The sequence below is a fragment of the Rosa chinensis genome, chromosome 4 (genome assembly GCF_002994745.2).
Source record: "Rosa chinensis cultivar Old Blush chromosome 4, RchiOBHm-V2, whole genome shotgun sequence".
Classification (NCBI taxonomy): Eukaryota; Viridiplantae; Streptophyta; class Magnoliopsida; order Rosales; family Rosaceae; genus Rosa; species Rosa chinensis.
In genome coordinates, this window is record NC_037091.1 from 39,657,590 (window position 1) to 39,681,832 (window position 24,243).

General features: G+C 38.4%; 1 protein-coding gene across 1 annotated transcript; it reads right to left on the minus strand.

Moving 5' to 3' along the window:
* Positions 1-359: 359 nt before the first annotated feature.
* On the minus strand, positions 360-2,911 carry LOC112200968 (PLASMODESMATA CALLOSE-BINDING PROTEIN 3). Its single transcript, XM_024341977.2, has 3 exons — positions 2,458-2,911; positions 2,314-2,347; positions 360-773 (listed from the first exon to the last, which is right to left on the minus strand). Exons 1-3 carry the CDS (start codon positions 2,783-2,785, stop codon positions 551-553), a joined length of 585 nt encoding a protein of 194 aa, XP_024197745.1. The 5' UTR covers positions 2,786-2,911; the 3' UTR covers positions 360-550.
* Between the last annotated feature and the right edge of the window lie 21,332 nt (positions 2,912-24,243).

The window sequence follows — 24,243 nt, forward strand, 5'->3', positions numbered from 1 at the left end:
TGCCTATAGGTTTTGGGCATATTACATGTTTGTCTGTTTTGGATTGAATTTGTTCCCCACCTAAGCTCTAGTGGTGATATCACCTTGACTTTAGGATTCTGGTGGCCCATGACCGAAGTGAGGCGAGATCTCTAACTTTTTAACTATTAGGAGGTCAAACTTGTATTTTTATATTTAAATTAGGTAAATGGATACACAAAAATTTTAGTATAGTAAGTGGACATTTGTTAAAGCTAAATTTACACATTTGGTGTAGAACTCTATTTCTTTCAAAGATTTGACAATCAAATAAAGAAAGTGTAATGAAAATCGGATTAGTAAACTGACAAAGAAATCTTTAACGTAATAATATTGAACTATTGAATCGATTTTGTGAGACCTACAAAGTTCAGATCGTAACTGAGAGGCTTAGCTTAATGAGCTAGTTGTACAAAGAAGATTCCAACTTCTAACAAAAATGTATAACCTCTTTTTCTAGAATGGCCCCAATGCTGTTCTTCCCCTGATTAGTAAAAAATAACCAGTCCTACATGGGTTTTACTTAAGGTAACTAGAAGAATAAGTAAAAAGTAAAGGAGACATGAATCAAGATTGTTGGGAGCATAAACTGAACGGATTCTGCTTTTGAATCGTCGGGAACAGCTGGAGTAACTGGAGTGAATCCACCCACAATGCCATTACCAAAGGTCGGATTCGTCGTTGTTGGTGGACTTGGAATGGTTGTAGTTGTGGTCGGAGTTGTGGTTGGTGTGGTACTTGTCCCTCCAGCCGTGCTGCAAATTTGGACAAATGGTTACTAAGCAGTTTTAAATTCCAACATATAGACCTCATTTACAATTTTACACGACAATTAAGTGAATTAACACACTAAATAAAATGAACATAGAGGTAAAAACCATAAAGGGTAAAAGTGCTCAAAGTGGTGCATATAGGACCATTGCTTTGGTGACCACTGACCAGCCAGACCATGCTTGTAAAGGCACAAACTAAGTACACCCTTGACAGGGCTCTTTAGGAATCAAAATGACCCAAAAGTTAAGGCTAACTATACAATTTTCAAATGAGAACCAGAACAACCCCAAAATCCGGAATAACCCCAAAATCAAAAATCAGAAATCAAATAAATGATATTGAATTATGAGGGTTCTGAATTCTGATGATCTGCTTCAGACCCGTACATGAAGAAGACTTGAAGCTGAAGCATTAATATCAGATGTCCCCCTCACTCAGATTGAGACCAGACCAGTCAAAATTTACTACTACCTTAGAAGGGCCCTACTTAAACATGTGGAATTAGTCCTTTTCTGTAATATTTTTTAATAATGGTAGTCCTTTTGCATAATGTTTTGACAGACCCTATTGGACTGGCAAACCCAGAAATTATACACCAGATAATGGCTAGCTAGCTGCTGCCCCCCAAAAAAAGGTCACTATAAGTACCATCACATTGTTTACTAAAAGAGTCTAGTGTGATACAGAACAAAGCCAACTAGTACATACTCATTGCCCATAACCAAAAATTATTACTATTATTATTATTATTATTATTATTTTTTTTTTTTTTTGAAATTTACAAATCTGAACTATGAAAATTGAAAATCAGCGAGCAACCCAAGACTTGGAAAGGAGGGCTGTCATCTGACAGATAGAAACAAGATTTTCAGGCTTTCCTTGGAAATGAACGGTTGGATTCTCAACAAAAACCCATGCACAGACACGTGGCAAACATCCAAAAGAAACTTCACCCAAGAAGAAGCCCTTTAACCAATGTGGCAAATGTTATGTGCTTGTGTTTTCATTTTCTTCACCAAACCAAGAGATGAATTTTAATGCTTTTAATTATTTTTATTTACATATTTTTCTCTTTTGGGAGGGGATGGAAATCTGGGATTCCTCCAGACTCCAGAGATGGTAGCCAAGGCAAAGAGAATGGTTCTTGGTGCAAAAAAGTGCATCTCTTTCTATTAGCTATGATTCATAACCAAATCTTTATTTTTCCTGCTCAGAAATACTAAAGAAGAAAAAAGAGAACGGCCAATTTTGCGTGTAGATGAAGAAACTTCCAGTTCAACAAATCTAAGAGAATATCTCCCAACAAAAATTACAAAGAACAATCTACTTGTACCCTAAATTAGTGTATAGAACACATAACATATATATATATATATATATATATATATATATCCTGGCAAATATACCTGTCTTTTTTTTCAAAGGGAATAATACCGACCAGAAGAACCAGTCAAAAAAGAAGACATTACGAACATTCCCATAGCTAAAGCCAATAAGATTGTTGAGAGACTGTAACCATACCTTACAGAAGATGGGTATACACAAGATCCATAACCTACATATTCACCAAAATTAAAGGTAAAAAAAAATATATATATTAATGTGCAGGGTTATGTTTCTCAGAAAAAAATGAAGAAGAGAGGAGCTAAATCGAGTAGTACATACTGGGATCGGTCTGGGCAACAGTGGCGGTGCCGGAGAAGTCACAGGAGCCAGGAGCCATAGCCCTGCGCTGGTAGTAACTGTTGAAAGCGTACGACGCGTGAGCTTGGATAGTGTTGGGGAGGTAACAGAGCCCATCGGACTGGATTGAAACACAGTCGGCGCCGGAGGCACATGCATAGTCCAAGGCCGTCTGGAGAGCCTGGCCACTGGCATCGCTCCTCGCCACGCACCAAGTTGTTGTGGCTCCTTCGGCTCCGATAGTATTGATACCCACGAGGGTAGTTAGGAGGAGGAGGAAGAAGAACAGAGGTGGTGGTGTTGCTGCCATGGAGAAGAGGTGGAGGGTTATAGGGTGGTGAGAGATATAGGCAGCCGCTGAACTAGGTAGCTAGTTGGGAAAGGAAGAGAGAGTGAGTGAGAGGGAGTTCTTTTTTGTTCTTTTGGTTTCCTTTGTTTTGCTTTTTGCGCTGTTTGCTTTTCTTTTATATTTTGCTCTTATATTTATAGTGAGAATGTGAGATCGATCGAGGAATTGAATCCGGTTTGAACATTTTGTTACCTTGTTCGATTGTCACAAGGAAGTTTAGCGGGGTTTTCTTATCCTTTGGTTATCCTTTGTGGCTGGCTTGTTAAACTTACCGAAGTATCCTTTGTGGCTGGATTATTAAATTTGCCGAAGTTTATTATGTAAACGAAACCGGTTCACGTCGACAAGAAATAGTTATAGGTCTATTGAGGATTAACCTTTAATAAACTTTCTATTTCTTATTCCTTGTATTTAGGGTCTAAGTTTACATCAATACAATGTTTTTTTTTTTTTTTTTTTGAATAAAGAACTGGTGCGGCTACCCTCACACCTTAATTAATGAAATTGTCGAATACACGGGGGGAGGGGGGACATTAAGCCTAAACCCCTGATTACAATAAGCATCTAGAGTATGTCCCGAAATGATATAAGGAATCTCTACATAATACATGTATTCAATACAATGTTATGTGTGAGGAGATTATATCCTCTCAGCCACACAATGGCAAATTTCTTTCTAATATTATTAGCTTAAATGAATTAACTGTTCTCGTTTCTTCTTAATATATATATATATATATATATATATATATATATGTTGTGCATGTAAACAAAGATGTAGTTTCAAAATCGCAATTGCCCGTAAAATATGTGTTCATTGACGTAATGGACGCTTTTTGATATTTTGAGTTTGCTCAAGCAAAAATAGATTACCAACGTAATATGAGTATGCAATTATTTTCTCAGATATCATAATATTGAAATAATTAACAAAAAGAAGGGACTTAAATAATTAGATAAGAAGGACTGACAAGAGGTCATAATCTATTCTTCGATTCGTAACAAATAATAATGTTAGAACTTATATGAGCGAAATTTTTTGTCATTTTAAGTTTTGCGTTCTTAATTGGTTTAATTTTCATTCTAGTTGCAAATAAAAATTCTTTATCTTAGGCCCTAGCATATAAGGACAAAATCTAACCTGTCTAATTATAAATTTGTCCCCATTTCAGAATGAAAATTATGTTAGGGTGCGTCTATTACCACCCTACCATTTTCTTAGTTCATCCTACAAACATTTGAATTATTGAAAGACTATATTACCCAAGTGTAAAATGACTACTAAGTACATTAATTTTCTAAAATCTAAATTTGTAAGGAAAAAATAAATAAATAACCAATGAATTAAATAGAAAAATTACTTAATTTCTCATTGGATGACATTAATCTTCATCTTCTCCACCCAAATTTGCATTTATTACTATTTTTTTGTCTTTTTGTTACCTCTTCATCATGAATTCGTTATTTAATTCACAAAATCATTAGTGTTAACTATATCAAAATCTTTGTAATACATTTTGTGAACACCGAAAGTAAAAATTTAAAACACGAAAGAAAAATATCAATATCTTCTTCATTGTACATAGTTGTTAACTAACTAATCTTTTGACATAGATTGAAATAGATTAACATTTAAGCAAAAAGAAAAAAAAATGGAAATAAATTAGATTGTGATTTTGTTAGGAAACTTTAATATATTATAGTTTTTTTAGGATGCTACTATTCACACACCCATATTTTCTATTCACACACCCATTCTATTTTTCTATTACTTTAATTCAATTTATTTTTACAAATTACCCTAACTACCCTCCTTTGCTATATATATATATTTTTCTTTTTTGCAAGTCAATCATCACCAAATTCTAAAATCTAAACCCTTATTTTACTGCAGACGATTTAGAAAATTTACCAAATATTCACCAAGGGTCCAAATGACATGAAAATTTCCAGATCATTTTTAAACTAATAGAACAAGAACATGTCAAAAATTCAAGATATTTGGAGATCATTAAGCAGGGTAATAGAGAGCTCGAAGTTAGCAGATCAGCAGCTTTCTCAAAAATTCAGCAAAGCTGTTTTTAACTTCAATTACCAAACAAACAAAGGACGTACATGCAGTACCAAACAAATTTCTCTAAAATTCCAGTAAAGATAAGTGACTAAAGGATTAATGATAAAAAAAAAATTACATTAATAGCTTTACTCTGTAGGAGTTGCAAGACCAAATGAAGGCTTGGTAGCTTTGTCTTTAAGTGGACAAGTTCGAATATTATGACCACCACCTTGACAATGACCACATTTCCGAGACTTTTCCTCCATTATCTCAAAGGCTGAAGGATCACGCTTTGTAGAGCTAGATTCCTTTTTGTTTTTTGATCCTAATGGACGACCTTTATGAGGTTGAACATTAGGCTCAAGTAATAATGGAAGAGAAGCACCAAGAAACTGATTGAGTTTCCTCTTGGTATTGTCTTTCTGAATAAGAGGCTTGAATTCAGATAAAAGAACACCTATCTCATCTCCATCATCCAAGCTCGCACCATGATCAAATGATCTTGTATCAATCCTCCACTGTTCATGAATGCTGTTCAATTGCAATGCTTCAAATTTCATCTCCCTAATCATATGTACACAAGGAAGGCCCATTGTTCTGTAAAAATGACCCTTGCATTGAGATGAAAGATTGTTGGACTTTGCTAATTCATATTGCTTATGCAGCTCATCAAGTGCAAAGATAGATATATGAGTAACGAGTTCTTTGAAGAACGGAATCCCAACTTTATGTGGATGGCGATTTTTTTCACTAGAGAGTCGAGCTTTGATTTCATGAAACTGATTTTCAATGGCAAGACAAATTCTTTCCTTTACTTCACCAAGATCTCCACTTGAAACTTGAAGATATCTCTTTAGATTTGAATGTGCACCTTCACCTCTTGATGTAGCACGATTACCAAAGTGCGTAACCTGACCTGTCCATGCAGTTACAAATTTCTCTTTTAATGGAAGCCAAGTACCTTTGATATAATTGAGAATAGCCACATTGTTATTGTACTCAGCTTCAAAATTAGTCCAAGCTTCATTAAAGGATGATTCATCATGAGAATTGATCAAAGCAGTCCACGTAGAGATGAAAGCAACCCAATCATCTTCTTCTGTAAAATGAGGCTTACAGTTTGTAACTACATTTTTCTCAATATGCCACACACATAATATGTTAGCAGTCCTTGGAAAAACAATATTTATAGCATTCATCAGTGCCAATTCTCTATCAGTAATAATCACCAAAGGATAAACCTCAACTCCCAAAATTCTGCTGAACATAGTTAGAGACGTAGTCCTCTTCTTCCTCTTTTTGCATGAAGACAAAGCAAGAATAGAAATATGTATTGAAACTTGTGACTCCTACAATGTCTAGTAATGGCATCTTGTACCTTGTATGTACAATCCATCACAAAGACACTTGTATTGCTCTTAGTCAAAGCAATTGAAAGTGGATGAGCAAACATTAAATGAGTCAACCGACCATTTTGATCATACTCAATGTTATAGATGAAACCAGCTTGACCAAATTCTTCCAATAAAGCTTGAATAACTGTACGACCTGCTAAATTCTCCTTCATAATTCAATACTTTTCATTATAGATGTTTTTGGAAATTGCTTGCAAATCTGGATTACTCTGTCGAAGTGAAGACATTATTTGGCTTGGTGATACGCCAGCCTTACTCATTTCTTTAATCTTCAAGATTTCCTCTCTTGAAAACTGATGACAATAAGGATGCCCAGACATATCTTTTGAAGGTTCATGGTTATGAGATAAATCTTTGGGCTAAATACTAGTTACTACCCTATGGTTTAGGTCCAAAATCAATTCAGTCCTTGAACTTCTAATTTTATCAAAAACACCCCTGCACTTTCAATTTTGATCTAATAGGTCCAATTCGTTAATTTTCTGTTATGGGTTCAAGTTATAGTTGGATTATTTGTTGAAAAACTATTTATTTTTAATAGTAGGACTCACTCCTAAATTGAATATGCAGGCCACCTCGACATCCCATCATAAAACATAGGCCATATATGAGCCATGTTAACAAGTTAAATAACTCAATTATCAGAAAACTAACAAATTGGACCTATTAGATCAAAATTGAAAGTGCAGGGGTGTTTTTGATGAAATTAGAAGTTTAGGGACTGAATTGATTTTGGACCCAAACTACAGGGTAGTAATCAGTATTTAGCCCTAACTCTTTTATATCCACCTTCCAAAAACCTTCAGGTTTCCTTCTCCCCACAATTTCAAAAGGGCAACTTATTAGGCGAGATGCTGTCTTCCTTTTCCTCTTCTCTGGTGGAACCATCCTTGTGTCTCGATACTTACCACCTCTATCACAGCCAATGTACACACACTTATCAGGTTTTGATCTTCTTATAACAGTTACATACCCTTCCATGAATGCAATTTTATGAACAGCAGCAAGAAGGTCTTCCTGACTATCAAAATTTACTTCCACCAAAGAAAGCATTTTGTCAACTTCATTTATCTCTACTTGACTTCCTAGATCACCAAAATAATAATCATTCATATATAATGTCAACTAGTATACTAATTTCTAGACAGCCAAACAAGAAAGCATAAGACTCATAAGAACAAGAAACAATTGTATCTAATGAATAAGAAATATGATCCTACATTGATAAGTTTATCTCTGATCCAATGTTTCAAAGCCTTGTTAAATCATACTAGTGCAATACAATAAAAGTTTCAATGTGTCTAGCAGCTCTGCCTTTAGCCTTGTTATATCATCTTTTTGCTTTTATTGCCAGCAGGAAACAATTGTTTCTTGTTCTTATACATCAATACATGTAAAACTAGCATAGTATTATAACCATGTTATATATGCGATAAGGTATCCAGAAAAAAAAAAAAATCAAAGCGTCAACGACTTCAAAATTATCAATCAACTCAAGTCAAAACCATGATTAACACGCTACCCATACCAAAATCAAACTAAGACGAATAGAACACACAAATCTAAAGGTCATAGATCCACCAAATCGCTAAGAAACTGAACGTGAGCAATGGATTGAAATACACCAAATAATTTGAGTTAGAATCTTACCAGAAATGATGGATTCAAAGGGGCTTGAATGATCATTAAATTCATATTGTTCTTCCATGTCTCCATTGCAAATCAGATGTAAAACTTTCTCCAAAGATGGGTCTAAAATTTCTTGCTCTGCCATAATTGAATTTTAAAGCATCACATTAGAGAGATGGAATGACTATGCTAAAGAAGTTTTTGATGGAAAAGAAAAGAAGGAATCACAAAGAGTTTAGAAGTCTTCGTCTGCAGTAAAACAAGGGTTTAGGTTTTAGAGTTTGGTGATGATTGACTTGCAAAAAAGGAAAAAAAAATAAATAAATAGAATAGCAAAGGAGGGTAGTTAGGGTAATTTGTAAAAATAAATTGAATTAAAGTAATAGAAAAATAGAATGGGTGTGTGAATAGAAAATATGGGTGTGTGAATAGCACCACCCTTTTTTTATTGGTATAAATTAAATGCGAGATTTTCATTAAAAAAAAATCTCTTTTAATTGGATATGTCATATAAGGATGTTATTGGAAATAGAAATGGGTTACATAAGTAAATTTAGTAATTGAAATTAAAATGTAGGGTGTAATGAGTAAGTAGGATGAACAAAGAAAATGGTAAGGTGGAAATAGCCGCACCCATTATGTTATTCAACAATTCAAAATAGGTTACAAGGTCTTTTACCTACGTAAGTTCTTGTATTAAAGTTTATCTTATTCCTTTCTATCAGTCTGATAACCAATTTCTTTGGTGTCCATCCACTAATGGTGTTTTCTCAATTAAATATGCCTGTGCTTTACTAAGAAATAAATTTTGAAAACATTCAAGATCAGCTTCTTAATAAAATGTGGAGGCTTAACATCCCTACAATGAGGCTGAAATGTCGCAGTGCAAGATCGGAAGAAGAGGATTCACGATCTTGCATGGCATCTGGTTTTGTGATCGAGACCATTTGATTACCAATGCAATTAGTCCATTGAACCCAAGTTTGGGCCAAGTCTGGGGAGTAGGATCATTTGATATAACATTTGCTCTCTTTTTGACTTGCTGCTACTTCACTATGAAATTAGCAGAAGAAGAATTGATGATACATGCATATCCTTCTCCTTCTCAAAAGGCTTTTGAGGTGTCACACCCCAAATTTCAAGCACAATAATAAACAATTAACAAACACGAAATACACTGGGCGTGATAGTTCAGACATCAACATTGAATACATGTGAAATTTTTTCTTTTTGAAATAAGTACGCAAGATGCCCTGAATCCTAAATGTCAATATGACTCATTCTTTAGAATCACACATACATTACAAAGAGTTTACAAATTAAACTGAAATAACAATTCAATAAGTAAACACTCCACCACACTCACTACTCAGCGGAGGATTAACAAGTGCGTGCAAGAAATAAATTCCAAAACTCACGACTGTAACGGCAAGGGATCACAGCTCCACCAAGTTCACCCTAACCTACAGGATAGACTCCCTACACCATTGAATAGTGCACAACCCGATATGCCTTGAAAAGTCATATAAGTAAATTCAAACAAACAAAGCAGAAACACATGCTTTAATCGTCAGCAAGGTTCTAAAAAACGCTAGGCGCTAGTCGAGCGGTGACTTGGGGACTAACGCCTAGGAGCCTAGGCGGGGACTAGGCGGTTTTTTTTTTTTTAATTTTTAAATTATTTTATGATATAAACTAGATAAATAATAATTTTTAATCACCTAACATGCATGACTTATCTCAAGCCATGACTTATCTCAAGGCTTGTCAGATTAATTGATGATGAAACTTTAAAATAGTGGGCAATTAATGATGAAGCTCTAGTTGTCAACCACTACATCACTTATTTCTTTAAAGAAAAAAGGAAAAAAAACAAACCACCCCCATCCCCACATGTCTTATCTTCTTCATCTCTCTTCTTTCTTTTTCTCATCTCCTCATCTCCAGCATCTCTCTTTTTCTCTCATGGTCTGCATTTTGCATCTTTCTTCTTTCTTTACTCTCTTTTGTCTCTTGTTCACTGAAATCGAAGTATCGAACCCAGAAATCTGCTTGAGCCTTGAGGACATCTGCTTTGCTGCTTGAAGAATTGAAGATTACAAATTGAAAGCCCTGAAAGTATTAGAACTTCAAAGCACTGTGTTGGAGAGAGAGAGAATAGAGGGAGAGAGGCTGTGAGGCGAGGTTGGTGTATAGGTTTCTGATCAGTTTAGTTTTGTGTTTTGTGGAAGAGTTGAAAAAAAAAAAAAAAGGCACCGAAACGCCTAATTGCCAACCGCCTAGCGCCCAGAGAGACCCGCCCAGCACTGCCTAGGAGGCCGACTTTCTGCCCAGCGCCAAGCTCGATCGACTAGGCCAGAATTAGAACAGGGTGGAGGCGCCTAGCCCCTTTTTTAGAACCTTTATCGTCACAACCGAACAAAATCGATATGTCATTATCACGATAAAACATCAAGTTCATGTCTTACAATATCATGCTCACATAAGTTAACTCAAAACTAAAACCCACTTGCTCTTACTCTCAACCCAGCATTCAATTTCACAAAACTTCAACTAAACGAATTAAACTCAAGTAATGTTTCAAAACATTTTAAAACGTAAAACTCTACAAAAACGTCCTTCATTTGTCTCAATAAAAGTAGTTGTCACCTTAGTGACTTTTCAAAACATTTTTAGTATCAACAACCATTCCATGAAATCACACTAATTTCCTCTCGACAGGAAGCATTTGTCATCATTGTGACACTATAAATCATTTCACAATTCATTACAAATCTCAAACCACAACTGCACTCCGAATTTGAAGTAAGTAAAACCAGTAATCCCTGTATAGAAACTTAGTTCAGGAGATCACCCAAAATCACACACTTTAAAATCATGGTAATCCCTTCATAAGTTTAGTTCAGGATACATTAAAAACAATCAATAAAAATCATAGTAATCCATGCATAAAGTTTAGTTTAGGAAATTACATAAAAAGAAATCAATTCATAAAATTGTTATCCCTGTGTATAATTTAGTTTAGAAGATTATGACAAAATCAAGCAATTCAATACTAAAAATAAATACTCATTCATCCACTGATAACACAAATCACCACAACATCAATCTCACATCAATAACTCAACAACAACCTACATCATCACACATATCACCACAAAGGTCAAACCAACAATTATGGAGGTATTACCTCAACACGAAATCTCAAATCTCAATAACACAATATAACTGATCGCCTCAAAATATTGTTTCCTCAACTCCAACAAATAAAAATAAATATTTATTTTGGTAAATATGATTTTACATGCTAACAATTAAATCTACTAAATTAAAATATAATTAATTTAAAGATTAAATTTTGTTTAGTCCCTGTACTCTGATTCTTTTTCAGTTCTAGTCCCTGACATTCTCATTTAATCTGAAAAGTCCCTAAAGTCACAATTTTCGTTCGATCGTTCCTCATAGTTAACATTTCATCAGATCGGGCCGTTAAGTTGCGGATGTGGCACTCAAAGGCAAACCAGATCAGCAGTTTGCATTCCATGTAACATGCAAATTGTCCAATATACCCCCTTGCCTTTTCCCCCATTCTTGACCAAAAAATAACACCAAAGTGCTTGAATTTGTCACTCCAAACCCCACACCTGCAACAACAACAAAAAACAAAAACAAAAAATAAAGGAATACACAGACATTTAGATGCTACAACAGTTCATCAACAGCCAATTTAAATGTGTTAGAGCAACCATTTACCCAAGAAAAATTATTGCCAGGCCAGGCAAAAACAATGCTGATGGGCTTCGAGACAAGGAGTGGAGAAAGCTTAGTGAATTGCATGCTGGACCTCGACATGTACACCAAAATCGAATGCAAAATCCTAGCAGCTCAGTCATCGTCCTCATTGGTTCTCTCCAACTTGACCACAGAGGATTCCAGCTAGAGGCGGCGGCCCCAACGCAAGACTCGGGCACCATCTACCCCCTTCCCCATCTCGAAAACCCTCTTGGTCCTCCTCATCTCCAATGATGACATTCCTTTCTCAAATTCTGAAGCAGTACCACTCTCGGCCTCGCGCTCTTCCTCTTCTCGACTCACTCTGTCACGCCCCGAATTTTGAATAAAGAAATTCAAATCCGAAACGCGATAACTTAACAAGCACAAGAAAAACACTTAGAAAATTTTCTATTTAAATTAAGCAACTAAACAACTGAGCTCACAATGTCAATACCGACTCATTCTTTAGAGTCACATATTACATTATAGACAGTTTACAAATCAAACTGAATGACAATACAATAAGTAAACATACCCACCACAACTCACTACATACTGGAAGATTAAAACCAAAGTACCCTACTACATCCAAGCTACGATAGCAACAAAACCTCAGCTTTGACGACTATTACTCAGATCTGCACAATAACCCCTACACAATGGAATAGTGCACCAGGTTTGTTGTTTCAACCCGGTAAGCTTATGAAAGCTCGTGTGAGTAAACTCCAAACAACTAACATAACACATGCTTAAACCATCTCAACCTAACAAAATCGATATGCAATTGTCACCACAAAAACAACATGTTCATATTCTACAATATCATGCTCATGTAAGATAACTCAAAACTAAAACCCACTTGCTTTGACTCTCACTCATGCATCTAATTTCACAAGACTTCAACTAAACAATCAAACTCATGTAACGTTTCAAACATTTTAGAAACACAACAATCTACAAAACCATCCTTCATTTGTCTCAACAAAAGTAGTTGTCACCTTAGTGACGTTTCAAATCATTTTCCATATCAAGGACAAATCTACGAAAATCACACTCACTTCTCCTCAACATAAATCATTTGTCAAAATGATGACCTCAAGACTCATTTCACAACTCACTACCAAATCTCAAACTACAACCCCACTTACAATTGAATTAAGTAAAATCAGTAATCCTAGCATAGAAACTTAGTTCAGGAGATCACATTAAAAAACAATAGAAATCATATAAATCCCTGCATAGAGTTTAGTTCAGGGATTTACATTAAAACAAACAATTCAAAAAACGGTAATCCCTGCATATAATTTAGTTCAGGAGATCACATTAAAACAAACAATAGAATTCATAGTAATCCCTGCATATAATTTAGTTCAGGAGATTACAAAGGAAATAAAGCAATTCAATAATAGAAATAAACTAGAAAACAATACACGATACACAATCATCTTCTCATCACACCAATCACCATATCAACTCCCTCAACATCAATCACTCAACAACAATCCACATCATTTACACAAAATCACACACAGGTTAACACAAAGTATTGTTTCCTCATTCCAACAACCTCCAAAACAATAGCAAAACCAATTCCAAAATAATATGTTCTCATCTCAAATCCATCATCAAATCGTACACATTTCAATCAAAGCTCAAACCGACAAAACCCTATTTCCTTTCAAATTCCATTTATTTTCCTTAATCTCACAACGCACAACAAAAGTGAACAACATGGCCAATTCCATCAAGATATATATATTTCATGTAAATACACACACACACACACACGTAGTCATCCGCTCAGGGATGCCACTAATATCAACTATAGTTTTACAAATTAACTATTCGAGGATCATTTATATCAAAACCATGTTTTAACTTACCCATGAGTTGTTGTTGATCAAGTTCATATATTTTAAAACAAATAATTTATTTTGATAAATACTATTTTGCATGCTAACAATTAAATCTACTAAATTAAACATAACTAATTTATCAACCGAAACACTGTGAGATTTGCTCACCTCCAAATCCTACTGCGTCTTCACACAAACCAAGACAAGCACAAAATCATCTAGACTCCGCTCACACGATTCCATCAATCACCTAATCACATCAATGTCACACTCAATAAAACACAAAACACACAACCATTTTAAAGTTCGTAACACGTGAACTATAAACCGAAAGATAGGTCAATTGAGACAAAACCCCATCGGAGACCACCCAAGTATCCGGAACAGTCCTACGATCAATATATCAAAACTACAAGTCAATTGGACGGCCAAATCCTCACGGATCGAAAACCGATTGAAACTAAAACCCTAAAACGCTGAAATTCATAACTTGCTCATACGATTTCCAAAAAATGACAAACTATATATTGAAATGCTCGTATTGACGAGTAGATCACAATGAGGGACATAAATTATCCCTTAGGAAGTCAGAAGCTGCTGGAAAACACCACCACAGTGGCGGCGGCGGCGCCGGGCCAAAGTCGTAATTTGGTCAAACTTCCTAAACAAAAAATCTTCATCTCAACTCTAATTACAACTTTCCCAACTACATCAAAGTCAGATTTCAAGTCTAGAGGCCGAAATTTACCTCAATAGCAAAATCGCTCAAATATTAAATTCGTCTTCCTCGGGTTGAATGGAGATGTGAAACTTGGTGAGTTTGTAGAGCTTGGCAAGACGAACAAAGCCCGGTTGGTCTCCCCTCCTAATTTGGCTGGAGTTGGCTGGAATCGTGAGTTCCAAGATGGCAAAATGTTGCTGCGCCACCACCACTTGTCAGCGTTGCTGCGCCTTGCACGGGCCGACCCAGGTCGTGAAACTTCACAGAGTTGAAGATGGGAGTGAAGCGAACAGATATGGACAAGAATAGTGTCGATTGGTGGCCGGATCTGGGAGATATGCCCGCTGCAAGTCGGGCAGTTGAAATGGGGTCCGACTGGAAGAGAGAGAAGGAGTTTCCAGATTTGGAAATTCTGATTTTCTGATATTTTTTTCGGATTTTTCCTATATATCCCAAAATGGAAACTTTTTCCGCTGGCCATAACTTTTCATACGAACTCCAATTTTCGCGTTCCGCAAATGCACGAATTCTTATCGACGCGCTCTACGACTTTCGTTAATGAAGTTTTCACAGAATCTAAACATATAAAAAGTCAACTCTTGAATCGAAGCTTTCCAAGCGAATAGTTGATCGAACTAATTTCTGCTCCACCCTTGAACCACGAAATCATATCAACGAAACACTTTAATAATTCCTGAAGCAATTATGAATTATTAACGAATTTCTGGGGTATTACACACTCGTCGCTCGTCTCCGAGTCAACTCAGACTCAAAACTCTCAATTGCAGAAAATGGTAGCGCCAACCACATATTCACATGGATCGAGAAGGCACCATACCTCAGCACCAGGAAGAAAAAAAATTGTCGATTTCTATGGACTCCTCAGGACTCGGGCCCCCGACTCTAGACTCAGAGCGACTTTGACTCCATTAAAATCAACTTGACGTCGTTTTCTTCAGAACCTTGGCCACCGTCGCCGCTCGTTCAGAGCATAGAAGATCGGGCTTCAGTTTGCGCCGAGAAGAGGAATCAAACGACACCGGTTCGATGTCGAGAGGTAGCCGGAAAGTGGAGAGAAGGCTGGGTGACCGTCGCTGCAACACGGGTCAGTGCTTCTCATGAATTGGACGGAGGAGGGTACGATTTGGTGCTTATCAGATTTAATAAAAGAAGGAGAAAGTGGTCACGATCCATTGTCACACCCCTGATTTTTAACACAAATAAAAATCAATATACAATCTCATACTTATATATGCGTGATCGTTCAGCCATCAATGCAAAATACCTGAAAACTTTTTCCCTTTTAAACAAATTATATATTGATGCTCTGAACCCACTGTGTCAATATTGATCCGCTCCACAGAGTCATATATTACATAGGGCTAAATACTAGTTAGTACCCTGTGGTTTAGGTCTAAAATCAATTCAGTCCCTGGACTTCTAATTTCATCAAAAACATCCCTGCACTTTCAATTTTGATCTAATAGGTCAAAATTACAGTGGCAGACAAACTAGAGCTCTAACTGAATCGTAACCTGTCACTCGACCAAGGTTCAGTCTTACGATATACTGCCAAAAGTCAACTTGTGATATTAAATCCTCGAGCCGCACAATCCCTCGGAATAAAACATTTAAAGGAGTCGCACTGGACCCAAAATGTTACACAAATCTCAATGCTTTTCAAAACAATAGAAATCATCATTTCACACCCATTTGTTTTTCCGAAAAGCCACAACCCAAAACAATACAAAGCATCATTCATGCATTTTGTTTCCATAAATCCACAAATCCACCAAAACATATATATTTCACGTATATATATATATACACACACACACACACACACACACATACACGTAGTCATCCGCTCTGGAATGCCTACTAATACTAACTATTGTTTGCAGTTACTAAATAACTCTCAAAACAATAAAGGTAATTCCGTTCGTAAATGAACCTTGTGAGATTACTCACCTCGAAATTCCCGTTGCGTCTTCACACCACTAGACTACTTACAGAATGCACTTTGTCAAGCACCTAAGGGAAGTACAGCCTTGATTCAGTCAATGAAACACAAGAAATAACGTTCGAAACCCTAAATCGAATCAAAATTCACAAACTGACGCCAATTGAGGCGAAACCACTTCCGAGACCACCCAATGTCTCCAGAATACTTATACGATCGATATGTCAAAGTCACAAGTCGATCGGACGCTCAAATTCTCAAGGATCGAATCATCAAACGGTCCGAAATAGTAAAAACCACAATATATTCATATGATCTCCAAAAATTGCATATTATATATTGAAATGCTCATATTGACAAGTATATGATATATAAAATCTGAAACTGTTCCATACATGGTCGGAACGCCGCCACAGGCAGTGGTGCACCACCACCGGCCAAACTCAAAATGACAACAATCAAGCCATCCATAAATGTTCATCATGAAGAGTAGAGCAACTTTCATACCTGGAGCTAAGTCTGGTTCGGCTTAAATCGTCCAAGATTAAGCTTGCAAGATCAGCCAATCGCTACCGTCTGATCAAGCTCCAGATTCGATGTACACCGCTGATCTTCAAACGTTGATCTTTCACTCCACACACAAAATCGTCTTTCAAGGCGGGTATAGGGATGATCAAGAGGAGGAGGAGATTTCAAAACCGTGAAGAAATAGAATGGAAAGTCGTTGGAAATAGGAAAACCCGTCGGATCCTAATCGTACAACTAAGGCCGCCTTCGATTTCCTTCTGGGGTGCTCCACCGGTGAAACCAACACCAAGGGTCGACGGCAGAAGTTGAGGCGAGTCGGTTCAACCAGGGTCCGCCGCTGCTGGTGGCCGGAAAACAGAGATGGGTCCGGGTCGGGTCACAGTCGGGTTGCACGGACTGAGGAGAGAGAACAGAGAGAATCCGGGGGAGAAAAGAGAAAAAAGGGAAATTTTGGGATTAAATGAACAATCCTGGAATTTCTCCTATTTATATAAATTTCCCAAATTTTCAGTTGCTCATAACTTTCTCATACAAACTCCGATTCTCATGTTCCACATGTCCACGAACTCGTATTGATGCGCTCTACAACTTTTGTGAAGAAAGTTTTTGGATATTCTCAACGTATCTTGAACTCCCCCCCCCTTAAATCCACACTTTTCGAATAAAAATTCGTCTGAAACACTTCCGCTCCGTCCACGAGCCACGAAACCGTCCAATAACCATAAATTAGATTCCTGAAAATCCTCAGAAAATAAATACGAATTTCTGGGGCATCACATCCGTGTTGGAACATGCTTCTCGATCTGGGTCACTGTCGCTGCAACATGGGAAAGTGGAGAGAGGGCTTGATGTTGTATAAGAAATGGACGGAGAAGGATTTGGCCTAAATACCTGATTACACGCATTTCTATGCACGTAATTACATTCTACATATTAGAATTAAGCTAATCTTCAAGTCAGTTAATATATAATTAATCTATTTTTATTTATTTTGTAGTAATAAGCGGAGTTGTAGATTTCGGAAGAAGTTGTGCAAAAATGGAGCAAATTGAGTTATCGACAAAAAGACGAAAAGTCAACATTAGTCAACCATGATCAACTCGAATGAGGAGATATAATTTGGGCGGAGATGCCTCAAGACCGGAGCAAAAGAGAGGGAAAAAGAAAAATAGAATAATATTGAGAGGGATTAATAGACAATGTTCAATTAATTAAACAAATGTTTAACTAATTAGACAATTGTTTAATTATAGAAGGAGGCACGTGGGCTATGCAAACAGAATGAAGAGATGGCTTGATTAACATAATCATCTCCACCAATGAGCATGTGACACGCAGCAAGAAGAAAAGAAGAAAAGAAAAGACCAGATTTTCTTCTTCAATCCCAGCCACCCACACCAACCATTGTTTTTACTTCTTTAATCACAACCGTCCATTACTCATCCAATTTCTCCCCTCATGACCAGCCACTCCTTTTAATTGATGAATTCATCATTTCTCAGAGAACACCAACAGTAGCCGCACCACCGAAAAAACAGAGGCAACCCTTTTGGGCTGCTCTCTCTCCTCCTTCTCCTCCATTTTTTCCTCTTTTCTTTCTATTTTATTTTGAGATTTGAAGGACTACTCACACAAAGCTTGAAGGATCTATCAAAAGGCTCAACCTCTACAAGATTCAATATTTGAGTATTTTGTGGGAGTTGTAATTCAAGGCTAGTCATGCTAGCTTTTTAGCTATTTGTGACTATCCTTGTTTTCTCCCAAACTTCTCTATTCTTTGCTATTTGAATTTTGTAATCTTGATGTCTATGCTTATGGGTTGTGAGTAATTTCCTTGTTGGGGGTTAGGGTTGTGTGCTCTAACCCAAATCTTGTGTAAAAGATGTTTAATTTAATGTAATGATGCAATTTTCATATGATGGATGTTTATATCTATTTTTGTTGGGTTAAAATGCATGTCTAGGAGCCTAGTCAACTCTAGGGTGTGTATTTTGAGCATGTCTAGGACGGAGTTAGAGGCTTGACCCCCTCTAATTCCTAAGCTAGAAACCTTAAATTTCGTATTCGAGGGGTTATAAGCATGGTGATTTACACCCGTTGCATGATTGCGCGGGCGGGTCGCTTAGTAGTCTAATTCCTCGATCTCTACGCCTCTTGATGTGAATTAGTGACCCTTGAACCGGCTCTAATTCATACCAAGTGAGTTCCTACGACCCTTGAACCAGAGTAGGAATACCATTAGAAGGAATTTCGGTCCTTGAGCCTTGAACCGCCTTGGATACGACTACCGCCAAAGTAGGAAATTTGCATCTATATTAGTTTAGCTTCCGACGCATGAGATTTGGGTCAAGGAACCTCCCTAACACCCGGCATTCTCATTTTTATTGTTTACATTTCATTTTTATTTTTATTGCTTTACATTTCATTATTATTTGTTAAGTTAGAATCAACCCCCAAACATTAGGCTCTTCCACTCATTTGTGCATATCTACCACTAGGCTCTTAGTTTTGATTTGGCTTTGGTGAAAATCAAAGCCGAGCATTGCTAAGGCTTGGCGCCTTAGATTAGCATTTTTATTTCTTTTTCTTTCCTTTGTTTGCTAAGTGTCTTTATTTCTGATTACCCAAGGATTGTGGGTTAGCCACTAATCCCCGTGGTACGATAAACTTTGGGCATAATATTTTCCTATCTTGACAATGATACGTACACTTGCGTAAATGTGTATTAAGTCAATACCATAATAGAGGGCATGGATAGTATGGATATTTCACAATTGGAAAACCTTACGTGGCGCTGAGTTGGCATTGACTTTAATGCCACGTCAGCCTATAAATGGAGCAATTGGATGGAGTATGTTTCAGCTGTATCGCGAGGTGTTCTATCCAGCCAAATCACGGGGTGTCTTGACCTGCCATTATCGCTAAAAGTCTCGCTTATTTGTAAAACAAATGAAGGTCAGAGAGAAGATCAAGTGTACCGGCCTTCGATGCTCAGATGCCTAAGTCAGTATCATTTATAAGATAATGATAATAGAAAGCGACGGTAAACAGTTACCTCTTTTCGGTTGTTGGGGATGGCCTTCATGTAATGGGTTTGTAGGAGCTTGGTTTCATTTCATTCAGTGCGGGACGTTTGGGCTCCCGATACGGCCCCCAAGGGGTATTGGGACCCCTGGCTGGGAGCTCTTTCGTTACCTTATGAAGGTTGGATAAGCCTTGTGCTTCCGGTACTTGTGCCTGGGAGGTATATGTATACCAATAAGTCCCCCAAGTCCCTGGTCAAGAGTTCTCTTGGATGGGGAGTTTATCTTTGGTAGAAGTATCAGAATTGCAAGACGATTCACTAGCCAAGTGGCTTCCGCATGACCATTACCCCTCAGTCCCCAAAGTCCCCACCTAAGAGGAGAATTGTCTGGGGTGGAAGGACCATTTTCTGCCTTTGTCATTGTATCGCTATCGTGTACCCGTGGTAGGGTTTCATGCATCCTTTGGCGTGTTTGCTATGCCCTGGCAACATGTGTGTTGTTGCCATTAGCATTTCGTGTGCAGGAAGTCTGGTGTACTGGATTCCGTAACAGGTAATAATGGCGTAGTGGTAAGGACTCGAGGCGACGACGCATAACTTCCGTGACGCTCAGACATGTCGAGCACGTGGCAGGATCTGGTGTTGTTGTCCTTGCACGTCCAACAGTCCCCATACTCTCGTAGACCCTATATATAGACGGAGGAGGGGGATGGGAACGGTTACTGTTCCCTATGCTTGGACGGAGTTTTGAAGAAGAAAGTGGGTAAAGTTGGAGCCTTTAGTACCCAAAAGTTTCAATCTTTCGTCTGTTGTTTTGAATTTCAGTTTTGGAGATGGCTTTGGTGTTTTCCTTTGCGGTTTTCATCTGAAGGAGTGAACAAGTACGTTGGCTTATTCCTTTTCTGGGTTTCGTTCTGGTAATTTATTGTTGATGGAATGTGGGTTTGCTTAGGGTTCACTGTTCAGAGTTAAGAGTGGCCGGGAAATCTTGGGTCTTTGTGTTTCTGGGTTAGGTTTAGGGATGTGAATTTTGGGTTTGGTCGGTGCCTGTGTTTTGGCTCCTAACTAGTGCCGATTGGATTGTAAAATTTTATCGTGGGGTGGGTCGGTGAAGGCCATAGGGAGGAGTCAATTGACTTACTTTGAGTGTCGTTCATAGCATGGAGTGTGACCATCGTGGCCGTGGCAGGTGAGAGGGCTCTGCTTGTAGTGGTGATGGCGAGGGTTCTTCTCGCGGCGGCCCGAATGGTGTTGAACCACTAACGGAAGTTGTGGATTCCGAGGTTCCAGGGGAGGAGTTTGAGCTGTTGGAGATTCCCCAATCGCCGTGCGGTCGATTGTGCGTTGCTCCTAATATGTCTATTGATCAGCTGGGGCCAAGCATAACGAAGGAGCAAATTGACGATATGAGGGTGACTTGGAGCATCTCGGATAATGTGTTATTGAGTCCCTTGAGGGGTAACGAATTGTTCAGTCATCTCGAGCTGGGTTAGGCGTGCTTCCACGAGTACTAGCTAAAGCACGGGCTATCGTTTCCGATACTGGAGGAAATGCAATATCTGCTATCTTGCCTTAATATTTCCATGGAGCGGCTATCGCCCAACGCGTTGAGGCAGATGATGGGGTTCTTAGTTCTGTGGAAGCTTAGTAAGCAGCAGTGCCCGAGTATCAATGAGTTTAGCTCTATGTTCAAAATGTAGTATTCCACGAAGACCGTCGATAGCGAGTGCGTGAACTTCAGGTCACGTGGGGGCCAAATCATTAACGATTTGTCGTCCAACATTTACACTCAATAGAGGGGGAGACCCTGTCTCGTTGCTGATCTTTGGCAGAACTCCGATATGGTGCATTGGGCTCCTGTCGGTTTCAGCCCATTTGTGAGTATTGTTATCGCGTTTTTAGTGTACTTGTTTTACTAGTGCTAACAGTGTTGCTAATGGCGGGGTTCTTTGTATCGTAGTGAGGCAAGATACCAGTCTGACCCTGCTAGAGCGAAAGTATATTATGAGGGCTCTGGGCAAGTTCCTGAAGGGGAAGAGGTGGTTTTATCGCCTGTGTAGACTAGCGATATACGAGACATTTGAGTTAGGAAGGCTCCCCAGTGAGGGGTTGCTTTCATTTTTTTGTTGTATCGTTTTCATTTGCCCTAGTGTGGCTCATTTGCTGATATGGTTCATCACCTCTTTTTTTTTTTTTTTTTTTTTTTAAGTCAACATGCCCAGCGAGTCTACCACCAAGAGTGATGCCCCTTATGCTGAAGTGAATATTGATGCCATCATAGAAGAGTTATTGCAAGACTCGGAAGTGGTAAGGCATTGCAATGTGGATTTGGCGAACAAGAGAGTATAAGAGACCGAGCATCGGGTAAGCATGCAATTGCCAGATGATGGATACCAGAGGTTTCCCGATGTGCTGGAGTATCTTAATAGTCGGGCCGTGAATGCTAAAGTGCCAGTTGGTGCTGATGAGGGTGTCGTACGAGGGCAGCATAACTAGCTGGGGGAGGCTAGGTCTCGCTCCCGGGATGCAGCCGCTAAGACAATGCAGTGCTCAGAGAAGTCAGCGGGCGAGTCGAGGCAGCATTCTCTGGCTCCAGTGAGGCGAGAGGGGCAGTCCCCTCGAGTTCTGAGGGAGGCGGTGCATGCGGTGGAAGTTCTGATAGGGGGAAGTGTGCTTGCTAATGTCCGATTTGAGGGGCATTCCCCCGGTACTCGTGTGGAGGGAGGCGACCTCGATATCGAGCAGAGTGCTCGAGATGCTGCGGGGCAGCAAGCACCATCCCTGGAGGTGGAAATTTCTGTGGAGGAGTTATGTGAAGAAGTGGAGCGTCGTCAGAGCGATACCAGCGCCAGGGTTCGCCTGGTCGAGGACGTGGTTTTGGAGAAGCTTGAGGGTGTGTTTGGTGCCGATGTCAAGGGCCCGGAATAACTAGAAGTCATTGTCGTTGATAGTGGGAGGCGGAGGTGACGAGCCAAGTTGCTGTTGTCTCGATGGCGGCGGCCGAGGCTGGTGGTACGCAGTGAGGCCCTGGAGAGGGTGGACATGATAAAGATATCCAGGTGACCGAGGTAGAGGCCTCTGTGCAGCCGGGCTAGGGGGAGGAAGCCCAAGGCACTTGCGCTCATACTGACGGTAGGGGTGTGCAAAACACCGTACAAACTGGCCAAACCAGTCGAAACCGACCTGTAAATATGGTTTGGTTACAGTTTTTTAGCATTAAAATATGAAAGCCGGTTTAATGCCAAACCAAACCGTTTATGAATTGGCTTGGTTTGGTTTTTCTTTTACTTAAACCGCGAAATCCGAACCGACCGATATGTATTAAATATAATAGGAAAAAAAATTAAAATTATATACATAATATATATATATATATATATATATATATATATATATATATATATATATATAGATCCTATCCAGAGTGAGGCATCGCTTTGAAATTTCAGAGCGAGGTTAGGGTTTAGGGTCACTTTTCGGTCGCATATCCACATCTCAACCGTTCAGTTTCTAGGTACTAATGTATAGATCATCTTTGCAAAATTTCAGCCAAATTGATGGTCGTTAAGGCATTGATAACTCCCTTAAAGCTAGTACGGTTCAGGTTGGACAGATTCAGTTCGTCCATTGGTTTAAGCGAGTTAGATACCTTAAAGACCATCAATTTCGTTGAAATTTTGTAGAGATGATCTATACATTAGTACCTAAAAACTGAACGGTTGAGATGTGGATATGCGACCGAAAAGTGACCCTAAACCCTAACCTCGCTCTAAAATTTCAAAGCGATGCCTCGCTCTAGATAAGATCTGTATATATATATATATATATATATATATATATATATTTGTGGGTAGTCATTATAAGTAAGTTCTAAATCTCCAATTATAATTTGATTTTCAAAATGATATACTACCATATTGAATCCTAGACCCAAAGGCTTAAAACCCAAATAAGTGAATCATTTTGAAACTTTTTTTTTTTTTGACAAAATTTTGAAACTATTTTGGATTTTGTTCTTTGAATATTAGTTTTGGATTTTGATTATTAAATTTTTATTATTGAGATTGAGTTTTAGTATTTTACTATGAGTTTTTCGTAAACAAAACGTTAATGCTATATAGGTTAAATCCGCTTTACCGACCGAACCAAACCATCTTTAAATGAATTGGATTGGTATTAAGCTTATTTTTTTCGATGATCGGTTGTCCAAAATGCTAAACCGCTTACTTTGGCATAGAGACGGTTTGGAGTCAAACCGATCCGATCCGATCCAATCCACGTGCAGCCCTAACGGACGACGCTGGGTTGAAGAAGAGAACTACCTCACAGCTCCGTCTCGAGAGTCCCCTTGTGCATGTGAGTATCGATACTCATGGGGGAAAGAGATCCCTAGTTGAGGAGGTGGCACGTTCACGGTGTGAGAGTGAGGGTTCTTGCCACTCTCGAGACGAG